Source organism: Dryobates pubescens, chromosome 7 (assembly GCF_014839835.1).
Source record: "Dryobates pubescens isolate bDryPub1 chromosome 7, bDryPub1.pri, whole genome shotgun sequence".
NCBI classification, from domain to species: domain Eukaryota; kingdom Metazoa; phylum Chordata; class Aves; order Piciformes; family Picidae; genus Dryobates; species Dryobates pubescens.
In genome coordinates this window covers 26,428,095-26,446,581 of record NC_071618.1, presented here as the reverse complement: position 1 = coordinate 26,446,581, position 18,487 = coordinate 26,428,095, and the positions used below count along the sequence as shown (strand labels likewise).

At 40.0% G+C, this 18,487-nt stretch overlaps 1 protein-coding gene across 1 annotated transcript; it reads right to left on the bottom strand.

Annotated features, from left to right (window-relative positions):
- Positions 1 to 476: 476 nt before the first annotated feature.
- FBXL3 (F-box and leucine rich repeat protein 3) lies at positions 477 to 17,126 on the bottom strand. The gene is made up of 5 exons (XM_054163004.1): positions 16,792 to 17,126; positions 12,340 to 12,706; positions 9,723 to 9,845; positions 5,665 to 5,836; positions 477 to 2,925 (listed from the first exon to the last, which is right to left on the bottom strand). The coding sequence occupies exons 2-5, from the start codon at positions 12,703 to 12,705 to the stop codon at positions 2,282 to 2,284; spliced, it is 1,305 nt and encodes a 434-aa protein (XP_054018979.1). The 5' UTR covers position 12,706; positions 16,792 to 17,126; the 3' UTR covers positions 477 to 2,281.
- Positions 17,127 to 18,487: the final 1,361 nt, after the last annotated feature.

Sequence of the window (18,487 nt, the reverse complement as noted above, 5' to 3'; positions counted from 1 at the left end):
CTGGTAACTGTTATGGTATGTCACATCTGTGAAGGACATTTGTGCAACAAGGAATCAACCTTCTCAGAATAGCCAATTACCCTGCTGGGGAAGCAGTTCCACCACAACTAAGCATAAAGACTTCAGCTACTTGCCTGTTCCCTACCTCAGAGTCAGACAGAGGTGCCTTTGCAAGAAGCAGAACGCTGGGGTTCCTAAAGATGTGAAATTCAAAAGTGAAGGAACTTAGGAATTGAGGCTGTGCCTTGTTTTTCAGTTATTCCCAGTACCATGCCAGTAAGCCAACAGACCAATTTACCCTTGCCAGCATCAGGACATCAGCAGCTGAGGTCCACAGAGATTTTAGCTGCATTATTAATGAGATTACTTCACACATTCATTTAGTGAAAACACATCTTCTTCCCCAGATTACTTGTATTACTCCACCCTTAATCATGCAGGCAAAACCAAGAGTCAGAATATAAAAAACACTGAGCTTTTTTACTTTTACAGACTAAATATATTGATACTTTTTATACAAATAAAAGCAAATTATGGCATTACATGAATTTAACAAATTCTAATACAAAACCCGTGTATTCCATAAAATGAGAATTTAAAATCAAAGTTCTACAGAAACATACAACTCCCCTATAAAGATGTCCAGTCCACCGAGCAATCTTTGCTCAAAATATAAACTTCAATATGCTCATAAGTGTATTACACTTAACTATATATTTGCATCAACATTACTGAAATCAGAAATGAAGAAAATCTACTTCTTAACAGAACTAGCTGTACGGCTCAAATGAGAATCAGTCTCCAGGTGAGACTGGTACAGCCCACAGCTGGAGCAGCTTTGCCTTGCTGGTGTGATGACCACACCTTTCAAACACATTCAACAGTTGCATGAATACTTTATAGTGTTACCAGTCCAGAATGGAGAAGAGAAAAATAATGTAACTTGGCGCTAAGATATGAAGTCGCAAGCCACATCCGGATCACAGGCAATACATTGCCTACACCATGCACGGACTAAAAACTTCCTTTAATAAAAGTGATTTACCAAATACTCAAAACAAATCTCTGCCTATTGCTCTACTTCACACAGTTCAGATACCATGAAATGATTGAACTAGCTGAATTAATGCTATACAAAATGATCATCTATCAAACATTCACTTTATACATAAACATTTCCCAAACAGATTTACAGTATACAATTAGTTTGTACAGTGTAAGCAACTGTTACAATGTCGTTTCTCTCAAACTGAAAGCAGCCAAAAAGTCTTAATTTTAGTTAAAAGGTTCTTGGTCACCATTCCAATTTTAGCTTTCTTGCGTCACCCTCTTCACATCCATGTCATCGCATTTAACACTGCAGGTCATTTAATAAACTATACATTAGTCCATCTAACCATATGCTGCAAAACTGGTTAATGTGCAAGAAAAGCTCATTAACTCCAATGTATTTTTAATACAATGTATCTACATTTTTCCCCAGAATGCTTTCGCTTCCTGAGCTAGACATAAAATACCTTAAAACAGGTTTAGACACAGATCTGAGATCCCATAAGCAAACTACATTAAAATGCATGGGGCGGAGGAGGAGTAAAAAACAAAAAACCAAACCACCTGCACCACTTCTGGTATCTTGCACTGCTATTTGCGCTCTAAATGCATTTTAGATGGCTCTAATAATCTGTGGAATAAAGTATTGGTATTAGAACTTAGTATTTTGTCTAAACTCTATTACTGTGTATTGCTCTTGCCTTGACTTTTATATAAAAGAACATGTATATTTCACAGCCTACTAAATACTCCTTATCTAAATCTTGTCACCTAGGTGACTGGATTTAGAAATGCTCTAGTATGTAACAGAAGCATGCAATTTCGGTGTTGTATTGTTTTTTCCCCTAAATCAAATGTGATCATGTTCAATACTAAACCAAAGAAGTGTAGTAAAACTTGGCATTTGGTAAGTACATTTCAGTATTTTTAAATACGCTTTTTACTTCCATAAATGTTTGAGATCACTGTCAATGACAAAGATGAAATCTAAACCCGAACATGGATTTTTGTTTGGATACAAAAGGCGTTCGGAGCTATCCATGATTTCTGTTTTGGAACCTGGATTTCAGAAATAATTTTTGAATGAAAAAAAAATACCATTTTTCTAGTCAAAAAATGAAGTAACTTACAGTAAGAACTATAGTATTAAATAAGCTTATTCAGTAAATTGCAACAGGGTAAGCTTGGGTTTAAGGTGCTATTTCATCAGCCCTGAAGTCTTTCAAGGACTTCACCATGTGGGCATCATGTCTGGGAACCAGACTCTACCAAGATGCTTTGAAACTTCCCAATGAATTTGCTCTAAGCTGTACTTCTGATCAGGAATCAGAACTTCCTCCATAATAGAAAGCTGAGAGAGACGACCGCCACACATCTTCACAAACTCAACAAAGGCACTGCAAGAGACTTCACATTCTCCTAGGCCAACAGCTGACAGATACTTGCAACGTTCCGCAATACGGATCAACTCCTCATCCAGTGGCCGCAATCCATTGGCACACACCACCAGTTCCACTAACCGAGGACACGTCATCCCAACACGACCAAGTACGTCTTTGCTTACTGATCTTCCAAAGTATAGGTGAGTGACAGGTATTTCATAACGAAAGAACGGGTCAAACTCCTCTTCATACAAGAAAAAGTACATTACTAAATTTACTTTAGGAGAATGCTTGATGAAAGCGTCCCAGCTGCTCTTCTGAATTGTGTGGAACTGAGTCTGTCCAGGATTTTCACTGACAACATCAATGCGCAAGTGTTCTAACCTGACATGTTTTTCAGAAGACAAAGCAAGTAGAAGCTCATCACTCAGAAGGTGGTAGTTCAGTGCCAACTCACGTAAGCCATGACACTGGTCAGCCACACAAAGGATACCTGGGAAGAGAACATTATGAAAGAGGTTACACACATAATGTATGAACCAATGGTCGAACAAGTAACTAAGGGCCAGTTTGGTTTTGTGCATTGTGAGGGTGCAAAGATGTGCTACCAAGATTTAACAACAAAACAAAGCTATAACTGACAGCTAGAACACTAATCTTTTCCATGGAAGCATGGTCTTGTGACTTTTGCTAGGGAAACATACAGAAGTTAACACACTGCATTATAAACTTCCCTGCATGTGTTGATTCTTATGTGACAAATATCACACACACTGACCTTTGTGGCATCATGAGACAGAATGCTCCAACATCACACAGCACAGGTTTGCATCAAAAACAGATCTACTGAACTGCTGATGCAGATGCACCCTGCATCCATTCTTCTCCCCTGTTTTCCCCCATTCAAACAGAGAAGAAACCAAAGCAGAGCAGAAACAGCCTTTACAGAAATATCTTCAGTTCCCACCGTCCCAACAGCTAGTATTTCACATAATAAACAAGCGCACATCAATATGGACTTAACCATTACGTTTTACAAGGTCCTGCTGCAGTTCTAATGCAAGTTGAAATTAAAAGGGCAAACAGCCAACCAAAGAAACTTCACAAACATTAGAAATATACCTCTGTCTTTGCTTCTCCAGCCCAAACCCAAACATGCCTCTTCATCTTTGTACAGTAACTTAGGGAGTATTCAGAGCATCCTTTGGAAGTAATTTACAGTTTGGTATCAATCTTTTTCCTTTATTCCTCAGTGGTAGAAACTCTCTTGTACTACCTGCACTACTCTTCTATGTCCTTCACTAAAGTTTCTGGAGAACTAACCCAGAAATGAACATTCCCTTCCTCCCAACTGCAATTTGAAGGCATGTTGTATAATTTTAAGTGCACCTATAAGTAATTAGTTTTGCATAATTTGTGGTCCTCTTGATTCAATTAAATTTCTTCCAAATTAATACCAGCCTGCTAATTATAATATTCCTATTAGAAAGGAGGAAAAAAAAATCTGGGTAAGTCTCAGCACCCAAAACATTCAAGAGTGTAATTTTTCCAGCCTGTCTCCTCTAAAGCAAACTATCCCCAATACAAGCTCCTATTTTTTGTTCTACTTTTCTCTCTGTCTCTAGACCTGGATTAAGCCATAAAATTTTCCTGCTATTTACTTAGCACTCTGGTTTTGTCATTAATGCATCTGATCCCATTCTATTAATCTCCATTCCACATAGGACAAAAGCAATTGTGCGCCTTGCTCCTTAAAAAGGAACTGCTGTTTCTTGCCCGTTTTTCCTTTAGCTTAAAACACTGTACAAGGCCAAACAGAATACACCAAACAACTTTGTAAATCCACACTCTTTCCCAAATTATTAAATATGTGATGTTCCATAAAGCCTTCTAGCAAGCATTAGCCACAAACCAGCAAGTCTGCTCTTGGATCTAAATCCAAGGATTATTCTCTGCCTCAGTAAAAATTACTGCTGGAACCTTTTCCTCCTGAAAGACAGATTATAGGTCCTGTACTCCCACACACAAGGAATATCAAGTGAATTTTTACAGTTACTAAAATTAAAGAACTTCCTACTACAAAGCTCTGACGAAGTAATATTCCAGTTAACACACCGACAAATGTTTTGCTAGACAAATCATCTGCGAAACAAACCTATTTTTCAGGAACTTCTTTATACAAAGCCAAACAAGGTTTTGTCCCAGAGCTACACCTGCAAAGAGCATTAAAGTGTGTGCTTTGTTTGTTATCACTTATAGCCACATGGCCTCTGCTGCAGTGTCATTTCCCCCATGTTAGGAGTCCTGATGATGAATTCTACATGTAATATACCTAATATTTACAGTTGCAATATACTTGCATGAATAAAGTTATGGTGACTAAAGCAGTTTCTACTTATCCTCAGAAGAAGAGCTGAACTAAGCTGCCAGCACCTCATTCTTCCATTTCTCAGTGAAAAAATGTGTTAATTTGGTGGGCTGTGGATCCATCTTAAACTTGCTGTGCATTCAGTAAGCCTTCCACAAACATTAATTCTGTGAACTTCAAGAATCTTGAGCGATTTCATTCTGATATGAGCTAGGCTTATTCTTGCCACAAAAAAAAAAACTTAAGACTGTTAATGAGGTACATTTAGTAAAGGCAGATGTTCTGCACAGCTCAGTCTCATCTCTCCTTTGTTGATGTTGTCTGCACTTTTCTCCAACAACAGACTGAATTGCTTTCTTTCAGAATGACTAAATCAGCATCTTCAAAATCCATGACATTGCAACGCTCAAAACCCATACATAATGAACTGCAGAAAAGGAACTCACCTTCCAAAAACCTAATTATACTGGAATACTTAAAACAGGCATTGCAGAAGTAGCACACCATCAAGTCAGTAAGTACTCTTTTTAAGTTCCACAAGAGGTTAGTTATTTATCCAGAACTTACATCCACTGTTTTATCATAGTCACTCTTAAAAGTGGTGGGAGAGATGGATGGATGAACAACCAGCTGAATTAGCATTTTATTCAGTGAAGTTGCTGTAGATACCACATCCATCCTCACTCTCATCTCACCCCTAGTTTTTCAGGGGTTTACTGGTTTCATACAAAAAAACAAACAAACCAAAACCACCACCAATCACCCCAAAATTAACAAAACACCAAAAACAACCCCACAAAAATAAACTAAACCAAATTAAAATGCAACCAACCCCTGAAAAAACTCCAAACCACAGTAGCTTACCAGCTGGAGAAACATGAGGACAACTGCTCATTTTCAATAGTTTGAGTGTATCACTGTTGTTAGCCACCAGCACTTTGAGAGATGGATCATCTACTGGTGTATCATCAATCTTAAGTGAAGAGAGTGACTTGGAATTTACAAACACCACTGTCAGTGCAGAAATAAAGTGAGACTGGGGAGAAAAAAAAATTCAATGGAACATCAGTATTTGAAATTAAAATCTCAATGGTTTTACACTGTATGGAGCAGTCCCAGTTCTCTTCTACTTATTCAAATCAGTTGCTGGAAAAACATTCTTCTGATACTGCATCATTAAACACTAATACTAAAAGAAGTAGAGGAAGTATCTTTGGCAAATCAGAACATCTAACATTAAGTCAAGAACCTGACCCAGGACAATCCACTACACAAATCTGTAGGAAGGACATGAGCAAAGAGAAAGGCGAGAAGCCCTAATTTTGAGGATCATATGCAAACTGCACTCTAAAAGAAGTGTCATCTACAACAGGAATTCCCATGCGGTGAGCTGCGCTGCAATTACGGGATGCAAACATAGTCAAGAGTGGAAACCTTGTTGAGATGTGTTCAAAGCCAAATGACAGTACTGCATTCCTACCATCCACAGAGTATCCAGGGTCTGAACAGATTTGTCTTGGGAAGTTAACTGGCGTGGTCAAAACAGAGCTTAGGAGTAAGTGATCAATTATATCAATGAAGCAGCACAAACAATGTAGGTCTAGTGCCCAAGGCTGCTCCTCAGCAATTTTATATAACCACTGAAACTTACTAGTAAAGACAGAACCCAGGACACCTTGAGAAACACAGACTGAAAACCAGACACAGCAGTGCCTGCAGAAATCATTGGTGGTATGAAGGAAGTGAGTAATTACATTCTCTTGCTGATTTATTACAATTTTGACTGAAGACTTAGAACTTCCTCCATGTACTACACAAGGTATCCCCTAAAAATTACCTGCTACTTTTAGAATAGAATAGAATTAACCAGGTTGGAAAAGACCTTCGAGATCATCGAGTCCATCCTATCATCCAACACTATCTCATCAACTAAACCATGGCACCAAGTCTCTTCCTAAGTGCCTCCAGTGATGGTGACTCCAACACCTCCCTGGGCAGCCCATTCCAATGGCAAATCACTCCTTCTGTGAAGAACTTCTTCCTCAACATCCAGGCTAAACCTCCCCTGGTGCAGCTTGAGACTGTGTCCTCTTGTTCTGGTGCTGGTTGCCTGGGAGAAGAGACCAACCCCCACCTGGCTACAACCTCCATTCAGGGAGTTGTAGACAGCAATAAGGTCTCCCCTGAGCCTCCTCTTCTCCAGGCTAAGCAACCCCAGCTCCCTCAGCCTCTCCTCATAGGGCTTGTGCTCCAAACCTCTCCTCCCCTTTGTTGCAGCAACTCAACATCTTTCGTAAACTAAGGGTCCCTGAACTGGACACAGGACTCAAGGTGTGGCCTAACCAGTGCAGTGTACAGGGGCACAATGACCTCCCTGTTCCTGCTGGCCACACTGTTCCTGATACAGGCCAGGATGCCATTGGCCTTCTTGCCACCTGGGCACAATGCTGGTTCATGTTCAGCCTACTAGCAACCAGTACCCCCAGGTCCCTCTCTGCCTGGCTGCTCTCCAGCCACTCTGACCCCAGCCTGTAGCACTGCATGGGGTTGTTGTGGCCAATGTGTAGAACCCAGCACTTAGATGTGTTGTATCTCATGCCCTTGGATTCTGCCCATCTGTCCAGCCTGTCAAGATCCCTCTGCAGAGCTCTCCTACCCTCTAACAGATCAACACCTGCCCCCAGCTTGGTGTCATCTGCAAGTTTACTGATGATGGACTCAATTTGACTTCAAAACTGCTAACTGAGCCAAATGCACATGTCGAATCCTAAATACAGTTACACTAGAGAAGGCCTGGCAATAGCATTTGCTCATTCTTATGTGATATGTTTGTGGTTTTGCTAAAACTTACAGACAATGAGATTTAGAGCAGGAACTGGTATTTTCACATTAACATTATCTGTCAACATCAGTGCATGCGAAGAGAAACAAAGTTCAAATGGGAAGCAGTAGGTATTTTGGCTTCAGGAAGCACTCATACTGGAAAGGCACTGGTTATATATGTCATGTACTGAAAAAAAAGGTGCTCTGTGTTTCAGAAGTGTCAGTATTTTGTTTTTATTTTCTGTATTTAGAATGTAATTCCCTTGTCATTCAATCCTTAACATCACTTCACTAAGAAGGCTGTTAAATAGAAAGACAAAAGAAGTTAAATCACGTTTACAAAAACAGCTAACTTGAAACCATACACTGAAGAGCCAACAGAAGATGGACAATATCCCCACCCCTCAAAGCTGGGAATGTATCTTTTGAATACTGAAACACATGTAGCCGACTGTATAATTCTTTAAAGATTCACATGGAAGGTGCTTAGGGAAAAGACTCCGTAATGCAACACTAAATGTGATTTAAAAATATTTGGCAGTTGTCACATTATCTGAAACCAAAAGGGTGCCAATGAAGATCATGCAAAGTACTTCAGACCTCCTATCCAGTGTGATTAAAAAAAAGTAATTGTGTAGTGTTAACCATTTTTCAGATCCATTCATCTTTATCTGTGCCTCATCCAACGAACCGATTACTAACGGCTTCCCACAAGAACTTATTCACGGTGCACTTCTGTCCTTTAAAAAAAATACTGCTGGTGGTAACATATGCCAGGAGCAGTATTATTGGGGTATTAAATATCAAAAGTCAAATTATGACTACAGTTAGGTTCACCACATTCTGTATACAATTTTTAAAATGCCACATGTAAACCTGATAGGACTTAAAAAAAGGAAGCCTACATTTTAGAAGCTTTGAAACTGAGTAAGACTATAGCATGACCACCTACAAATAATTATTCAGCAAGCTGAATTGGACCGTAACTTATCCAGGAAAAATTAATTGAGACAACTAAACCAGCACTGACATCGAAAAATAAGACAACATGCAAGAGGTGAAAGAACAAACTATTGCTAACACACCAAGACTGTGTGTTGTTGTCCCTGTGTTCATGTTTTCTTATAGTCACATCTCAAAGCACATAGAAAAAGGAAAAAAAATCTTTCAAAATTAAGGATTAAAAATACATATCAAGATGACTACACAATGTGGCTGCAATCACTGCCAAGGATAATAATTGATAATCCTTACACAGCTAACCTTGCTTAAACCCCATAGCCCACTTCCTTTGCTGACACTGGCCCTACTTCTTCCGTGTCCTTGTTGCCATCACCAGCAACGATAGAGACACAGATAACAGTCTAGCTGTGTCTCGCCCTTCCCATACATGGAGTGGGTGCAAGAAATGATTCTGTGAGACATCAGAGATGTTCCTGCCACAGAACAAACAGACCTGGTTACCCCAACCACTCTCCTGCTCCTCAGCAATAGTAAATTTCTACCTCATTAGCAGAAACTCTTGTTTAATGGAATGTAAGAGATCTTCTGTCTTCTAGGTCAGATGTGTTCTAATAAATTCTAGTTTAGGTAACAGGCAGGGTAAAACATCTGATGGAAAATTTCAGAAATACATTGCACTTTGTCTAAGCATCTGACACTTGAGAGTGCAACATGAAGTACTGAAAATCATGATCATACTGCCTTCTAAAGGGAGCATAATGATAATATAATCCTTGGAGCAAGGGCACATAGACAGAACTCTACAATCTGAGCTCTACTCTGAACATCCCCCACAGCACAATTACAGAAACATGATTCGTCAAGCCTCCTGACTTCATGTTACACTGAGGTCAACAGACAGGAGGACTTGGAAGAACAAGACTAGGACCAAGTTCTCACACAATGGAGAGAATGAGCAAAACTTCAGTCAGCCATCTTCGTAAAATATCTCCGTTCTTTCTTTTACTGCAGCCCAGTAATAAAGTTTCCTTGTCAAAGATTCATATTCTTACAATAAAACTTTTCAGAAAAGTTACAAAAACACTCTATGAACCACTGCAGTATTTTGTTATAGAAAACTATATACATTAACATACCTTTGGTAAATCCATGAAGCTTGGCCGGGCAGTTGAAATTAGCCCAAGTGTTTTCAGAGAGCAATTCACAAGTTGTGATAAAATATCACAAGCTGCTTCTGCAGATTCCTTGCTACTGTCCACCTTAAACCAAAACAGATTTACTGTTGAGAAAACACCATATCAAACATGCTCTTTACAAAAAAAGCAGAGTGGGTGTACTTTAATGATCTGGGTTTTTTTGGTTTCCCCTCCCCTTTATCTTATGAAATGTGGTGTGAAAAAAACCCACAAAACACCTCCCTGGGAATCCATCAATGCCATTCTTTTTTCTCCAAAACACCACTCACAGTATCACAGTATAACGAAGGTTGGAAGAGACCCCAAGGATCATCGAGTCCAACCTGTCTCGACAGACCTCATGACTAGACCATGGCACCAAGTGCCACGTCCAATCTCCTCTTGAACACCTCTAGGGACTCACCACAGATCCAAGACAATCTGCTACGAATTTAGCACTGTCCTAAACACTTCGGCAAAATTTAGCATGGTGCCAGCTCAACTAAAGAGTTTGTTCCAAGATATTCAATCCACATCAAATAAGCAAGTGGAGATTCACTTGAGAGACTACTCTATTACCTCTTTACATTCCTCTTTATTAAAATGCAGCAATTCTATAAACCCCTTGCTGTATGAAAGAGCTGCTTCCTGTTATGGTGACTCAGCTCATAACATGAAGCTGCTGAAGAGCTGAGTCCATTATCATGTGAACCTATGTGACTGGACCTTTGTCATCAATACCATAACAGATATAGAACAGGTATTCTCAAAGAAAAAAAAAAAAGAAAAATTAAAGAAGTTTTCATTAGTTAGCTTGTTACATAACTGAATTACTTCATGTGTCTTCAGTGGATTTCCCACTAAGCATGGAAGACCCCTTATATGTACATAAGTAGGTGCGACAGCTTTGTAAACCTACAAAATAGGAAAAACTTGACCACAAGATCAATTCACATCCACCATGAGCCATGCTACCTTGTCAGAAACTGATCTAAACTAAGCATGATGAATGTTCGTTTTGTATTTGAACACAAACTGAAAAAAAAAAAGAAAAATCTTTAACAATCCCATTTTTGTTTGCCTACAATTGGACATGGCACTTGGTGCCATGGTCTAGTAGTCATGAGGTGTTCGGTGACAGGCTGGACTTGATGATCTTTGAGGTCTTTTCCAACCTTATTGATACTATGAATCCACTTCTTTGTGATTATCCTTTGTGATTACCTAATCTTTTCAGTGATCTACTGCTCATTCTCCAACACTGATACCAGTGAAAGGCATCTGACATCTTTTAGAAATCACCTGATGTAAAGCAAGACAGGCAGAAGACACTGGAAGGTCATTCAAACACTGCTAAAAAAAAAATTTACTTGGACACTGATAAAACCCTGCAAGCTTTGTGGTAATCTGGTATTACATCAAGAAATAGCAATACACATCATTAGGCAGAGGTGCCCCAGCTATACACCTGCAGATTACTACATTAATGCTGCCAATATCAGAAACAAACAACTAGCAGGACCACCTTGCTGCAAAATCATTTCTTTTCCAAATCTGTCGCATAGCTGATGCATACACAGCCATGACTATTTCACAGCAACATTCCAAAACAGTCATATATAGGGCAATGTTATATGTTTTCATCTGCTAAAAATAATTACAAGACGTGAATAAAATCAGTTCTCCCCAAACTAAGCCAAGCACAGTCAGCAGATCTACCATCCCTGCAAATCCCATCTACTTTTGCAGTTCACTGAAACACAACTGTGCTGAGCAGAAGCCATATGCAGACAGTCCCATACAATTCCATACTGAGACTGCTAGCTGTTTACTATGAGTACTGAAGATGCACTCTGTGCATGAAGTGTTTTCTAATCATGAATATTAGATGTAACTTCCTACATGACATGAAATAGGGAAATGGCCAGTTTATGCATCAGAATGGAAGTTGTTTTGCCCACTCACGGAGACAGAATTTTAAGGAGCTAAGACACTGCAAGAAAATAAAAAGGAAAAAAACCCAACAAACATAGCAAACAAAATTCTCCACCTAATGGAATCAAGGTAACATAAAGGTATCTTCAGAACTGTTATTTCCAAGTTTTGGTCCTGAAAATACAACCAAAGAAACACACTGAGAGGTAGCCTCCACGTGTGTATGTCCATCTAGAGACCCCATTTCTTTGGAATACTGGGTCTGAAAACAAGGCCTACCACACTGTGAGCTGCCATACTTAATTTAAAATAACTGACAATCCTAATCACGTAAACAACATCATTCCTAACTTCACTGATGTTAATTTTCAGCATGTTAAAATGTTTTGATCACAACTGTCAATTACCACATTTCAACGGTGTCTCAATTACTGACAAATTAAAAATCATACTTCTCATGCTTTGATTATTAATGCAGATGAATCATCAAAACTGTCTCAAAAGTATCAAAACAGATTTCCTTAAATTTGTCTAAATAAAATACAAGGGAAAAGGAAAAAAAAAAAAGAAGTAGAATGAAGTTTAACAAATGGGTATTTTTTTAAAATAAAATTACTTTAAAAAAGCCTCAAAAATACACTACCTTGAAGCTTACATACTGAAGGTGATTGGAATGCCTCTTTATTATTTGCTTGATTAGTTCAGGATGCGTAGCCCTCAAGTAAGATGTAGCTGGTTGATTCAGTTCAAACTCAAAACATCTCCAGAGATCAGGCATATGAAACACTTGGTTCCAGCTTCGGCAGACCTGTGATGCATGAGCACGATCCAGAAGGGGCAAGTACTGAAACACTTGCAGAATAATGTCTTGAAGAAGGTTCGCCCAGTCAGGGCTCTGCACAACTATGTTTTTCTCATCTTTAGTAACTTTGTGTCTCTTTGATTCTTTCCCAGTTGTCTCTTCAGAGGAACTACTGTTCGCCTCATTGGTTTTCCTTCCTCGTTTCATTCTATAGAAATAATAATGAGAGAATTCTATTTTGTAAACGTAACAGAGCTGAAAAAAGCAACATTAATAGAAAACTGTGGAGATGCAAAGGCATGTTTTCTTTAACCACACTTTCACAGGGTTGTGTTTGTGTCTTCTTCCAAGGAAGATAAAAAAAACCACCCAGGTAACAGCAAGTTTGAAGTGGCAGTCTAGAAGTAACACTAATATATCTTTAATCGTTAACGGTGGCAACCCATTTATAGCAGTCACTCTCCTTTTGGTGTTTCACTTTGTGTTTGAGAGCACCTTGAACCTAATTCACTTTACTGTTTAGTTGATTATCACTCTACCTTCCTACTAATGGACAGGTATTTTCCTGAGTAATTTTGTGATCACTGATTCACATGGCTGGCTGAGTTGTTTACCAAAACCACAGCTGAAACTGTGGAAGGCAAAAAGCAGGCAAGTAAATAAATAAGGAGTGTGGGCATGCTTGAAGGTGTTGCACTTGTGTTTTGCCAAATCATTTTTATTCCCAGACAGGAAGAACCTTTACTTTGTATTTATTAATCTTTAAAAAAAGCTTACTTCAATATGCATTTGTATTTTTGTATGCATGATGTATTACATCAGTAACACCGGTGTGCTTCCCCCCCCCAGTTAACTAGTAGATAAGTAGTACATAAGATTTCCAGTAGCAATCTGGAAGTTTACAAAAAAAGTTTACAGTACAGTCAGCAAACTTTACTCACAACCATATCAAATTCAGCAAGTCTGAGGCAAAAGGTTGTTTCATCCTCGGCAGTATGTACTTCTGCCCCAGTGGTCTCATACAAGTTCCACCTTATGTTAATAGTGAGTTCTTTAGTACAGTATCAGCTTAAAATTGAATTTAGCATCCTGTAATTCACTTTTAAAAGCCCCAGTGCAATAGACATCCTATTCCTAAAGGACTAGGAAAGAGACCTTGCACTACACACAGATTTTTAGAGACTAGAATTAAATATATTGCAAAGAGGCTCCAGAGGTAGGCTTGATATGTATGAATAACCCCAGCCCATACATATAATACTATTATATGCCCAGTCCATTTCAGACCTGATTAGCTTTTTCTGCTACATACTGCAAGTAAGTATAAGTTTAAAAGTATTTTTTAAAATAAAGTGTGACACACTAGATACACAAGTGAAAAAATTATGCTGTTTATCATCCAATTCATCACTGATTATTTTCTCAAAGTGAGCACCCTCTTACCTATCTTTAAACCCTTTAATCCTACCTACTCACATGATAAAAGCAAGCTATGACTTAAGATCTAAAGCTATTCATAAAATGATGCAAACAAACCTGAACATACCATCAAAGAAACAGATTCTGTCTTGATTATTTTCAACTTCATTTTTTAATCCAAATAACACTTGGGCAGCAATCATAATGCTTTTGGGCAAAAAAATCTCTACTTGCTTCCTGACAACTATTTACTATGACTCATAACTCACGGCTATGAGACAATGCAAAACAAGACTCTTGTGCTGAAGCAAGCTTTCCACCAGGAGAGAGTACTGTTGCTGAGCAACTAACTTCACCAGAAGAAAAGCTAGAAAACTGAATAGAACCATCTGCAAACAACAAGACAAAGAAACTGGATTTTGCAACTGTGAAAACTGAGTTATGGTAAGAACAAGTTGAGTATCAATTAGCAAACCCACTACAAACTGGTCACATTTGTGTTTCAGACAACTGCTAAGCTTAGTCTGAGAATATTACTTAGAACAAACCAGTCTAAAACGCAATATACCTTTAAACTAAGCAGATATTCCAAACAACTATAACTAGGTTATAAAGAACAGTTACCATATGCAAGCTATTCACTTGCCAAATTTGGGTTAGCACGTCTGAGGTCTTTAACCCTTTCCAAAGCCATCTTCTCGGTCTGCAAAAAGGTACACAAGGTAACTGACAGACTTGGCTCTCCCAGTCTTCCTCTACAGTGATGCTTCCTCAACTTTTGCTTGTAAACATGCAAACAGACTTTCTAGATGGTTACAATACTTTTCCTCCTGCACTGCAGGGTCAAGTTCTGGATTTTCTTATCATGTTACAAGGGCTGTTGTGCACATACCATAGAGCTGATTCACATATACAACACATTCACTATAGATGACCTTTTGAAAGAAGACACGAGCTCTCAGTGTGGCACTTTCTTTCCTTCTTCCAGGAAAGATGGAAGCGAGCTACTACTGACAAAATGGTATGAATTGTTCAAGTGGAAAAAAAATAACCTCCTAGAAATGGCTAATAGAACTGGACCAAGTCATCAACTGCCAGCTTATGAAGCTGCACCTCTGAGCTAACTCTGATGAGTTTCAAGTTGTCAATATATGCTGGTTACAGATCAAAATGCACTCTTGAAGTTGTGGTTTACTATCCCAAGTTTTTATAGAGTCAATGAAGACAAAAGACAATAGGACCACCACTAGAGCTATACTGATAATGAATTTGAGGTCAGTCTTTCAAGAAAATAAGATACTATGTGTTCTAAGTGCCACATCTTAAAAAGCAGAGGGTGGGAAAAGGCATTTGCAGGTATTACTTTTGTTACTCACATCTTTGATGCTCCTGTAATTGAGAGAAGAGCTATTGTAAGTTTGCAAAAGCATTTCCTTGGGGAGCTTCTTCAAAGGAGGAAAAAGTCTAAGCTCAAGAGTAAAAATATGATTTTAAGTACTAGATGACTATTTCGTCACCTAATTTCTAATTACTTTTTGTGATCTTGTTTCACCATTTAAAGTATTGGAATATCTTTTTAAAAAGCACAACTGGTTTCAACCTCTTAACAACAAATACAAAATTGAAAGAATGTATATTTGCCTACAAAGGTTTGTAGAGTCATCTAAAAATTATTTATTACTAGGATTAAAACAAAAGCCACTTAAAGAAAGTAAACCCTTATGCAAAATTAATATAGGAAGTGGCAAATGGAATTAGGCAGCTCAGTTCTCTTCGATTTATGTATCCAATAGTCTAATCTATCCATTTTAAATTTGAGGCCAACAGAAACAATTTTTCAACGAGGAAGACTCTGATGCAAAATTCCATGCTGGCCTATCACTGTATTGGTACAACCTATTTTTCAAACAATGATTACTTATCACTTCTAACCACTCTCGAAAACACTTGATCCTGCATTTTAAGTCTCTCTGGCATACTGAGGACAGTTATCACTAATCGATTTTTCCAAACTACTGCTGTAATCAACTCCACATTAAAACTTAAGATCTTGACAGGGAGGGAGGAGGGAAAAGATGATGTGTGTGCAAAAATCCCCAAACAACAAATATATCCAACTCTACCAGGACTGAAAGATGGGTGAAGTCTGGATGCTTGACTCATGAGATTTTTCCAATTAGATTTCTCGACCTATTATAGTAACTGGCTTCAGAACAAAATGTTCAGAACTCCACATCTGGGTGCAACCCACGCTATCTCGCTTGAGGTAGTCACGTTCAACCATAATCACATAGTTCAGTCACCAAGTTAAGAGGAGGAGCAAAGCACATGCTAACATTGTTTTTATTGGTAAGGTGGAGACAACACAATGACAAAAAAAAAAAATAAAATCCAAGCAACTGTGCACGGCTGTTGACACTGTGCTGATAACGCTTGCCCACGAACAAACCCAGCTGAGCTCCCTGTGCTGTTCTACACCTGAAGGCTGTTCTAGAAACAATAGGTGTGCGCTAGTAGGGGAAACGGACTGAAAGGGGCGACCCAGACATAAACCTAAACTCACAATTACTGTGAACAATTTAGCTATGCTGAAAACGAGGAGGGATTTACAAATTATTACTGTCACTACGAGAAGGCTGTGAGGCAGCGAGACACCTAAATACGGAGCCCGCAGCGCCTGAGACGTTTCACCTCAGGGTCGACTTCTTCTGGCCCAACCCCACCTACGGGGCTCAGAGAGATTGATACCCGGCCCCAAGCCCTGCTGTCCCCACTGCTCCTACCCCCTTCTCCTCCCTACACAGGCAGCACTGCTGGGGTCCAGAGGATGGTCCTGCTGCGCTGCCACCGCCCACCCCATTCCAATCCCTTCACCTGGCGGCTCCCTGCTGCGCTTCGCGTTAACCGGGACTCGGGCCGTGATGGCGCCTCCGCTCCGGCCACATCAGCTCCCTTCACCGAAGCCAACGCCAACGTCTGCTTCACCCTTCCAGTCTGTCTGTCCGACCCCGTCCCGTCCGCGTCGCCGCTTCTCCCCCTTCCTCCCTCTCTGTTTACTTCCCAGTAGCGGAAGCGACGCAAGACAGCCAAAATGGCGGCGGGCGGGCTGCGTGGCGGCACCTCCCCTCTGCCCCCACCCCTCACGGGCGGGAGGCGGTGCGAGAGAGACTGTGGCGGGCGCTTGTGTGTGGAAATGGTTTCCCTGGCGCGGTGGCGCCCGGTCCCACTGAGGGCGGTGGCTGCTGGGGTCAGCTAGTCCCCCCCGCGATAGTCCTCTTCCCGCCTCCTCGGGCGCTACGGCTCGGCGTTAATCGCTTGCTGCCTCGGCGTACGCGTCCCTAGGGGCCGCCGTGGCGGGTAGGCAATTGGCCTCGGCCGACGGGGTGGCAAGGGCCGAGTTGCCTGCAGGCGTTCCGGTCAGGGACTCGACGGCCAGGAAAAAGAGGAGTGAAGTCTACGGACATACACAGATGGTAATACTGGCAGAGGAGTTGGATCTTCCTCACTGATAGAATCAAATGCCTCTGTAATTTGAAGGCCCCGTGTCAGGCTAGCATTGGGAATAAATGTCATGAAGAGAGCAAGCAATCAGCGCTGCCCGGACCCAGCGGGCGCTGGGAATGAACCAGTTCCCTCTGGTTGCAAAGGCCTTGTTACACATGTGATGTCTCACATAAAGCTCATTCTTCAGTCCTGTAGACAACTCTCTGAACTTTTTTTGAGACATTGAAAACCTGAATTACTTGTTTGTTGCAAGCTGTAATAAATAATTACTGCTTGCATTTTTGGTTTCAGGCTGGTGGGTTATAATCCTAATTCCCATCAAGTTTCTTGGAAACAGTCAAATAATATCCAATACACTCCTCAATCTTGGAATTACTTCAAAGCAGCATAACATTTCTTAAGCAGTGGGCTGCCCAGGGAGGTGGTGGAGTCACCGTCCCTGGAGGTGTTCAAGAGGGGATTGGACGTGGCACTTGGTGCCATGGTCTAGTCATGAGGTCTGTGGTGACAGGTTGGACTTGATGATCTTTGAGGTCTCTTCCAACCTTGGTGATTTTGTGTGATTCTGTGATCCTTGAGTTCTGCAAGAAACACTTTATATAAAAAAACTTCTTTACCAGTATTTTCTTGCATACTTAAAATCTGTTAAAAAATAAGCTTGTAAATGAGTTCCTTGAGATTATTAGTGAGGAAATATTGATGCATAGAAAAAGCAATGCTTTTCAGTGAGAAATGTCTATTTGTGAGAGAATAACTTTCTGGCATTCACAATACCTTTGGACATTTGTTACAGCTCAGTCATTATAGTTCTGTGTGTATTTATAAATCCAGCCTTCTGCTTTTCAGAAAATGCAAGAAAAATCTGGAGATAAAAAAATGGGTTCTCACCTCACTTGAGCAACTGAACAACTCAGACATGCTTGTAATAGCAAATACCTGACTCTGTGAATTGTTCAGTTAAACAGAGCAGCTACACAAACCTTGGTAGATAATGAGTGGGGTTTATGGCTGAAGCCAGTGCTGCCAAGAAAACTGTAGTAGCTGTTGTCCCCACCTAAAAATGTTC

Bases quoted from the DNA above. Each gene is read 5' to 3' on its own strand.
- FBXL3 (XM_054163004.1), bottom strand. From the start codon at position 12,705: ATGAAACGAGGAAGGAAAACCAATGAGGCGAACAGTAGTTCCTCTGAA. The intron at 9,846-12,339 runs GTAGTGTATTTT...TTTTGGTTTAAG, and splicing joins TTCAGTATGTAAGCTTCAAG to GTGGACAGTAGCAAGGAATC. The intron at 2,926-5,664 runs GTAAGCTACTGT...TTCTCTTCCCAG, and splicing joins TCCTCATGTTTCTCCAGCTG to GTATCCTTTGTGTGGCTGAC.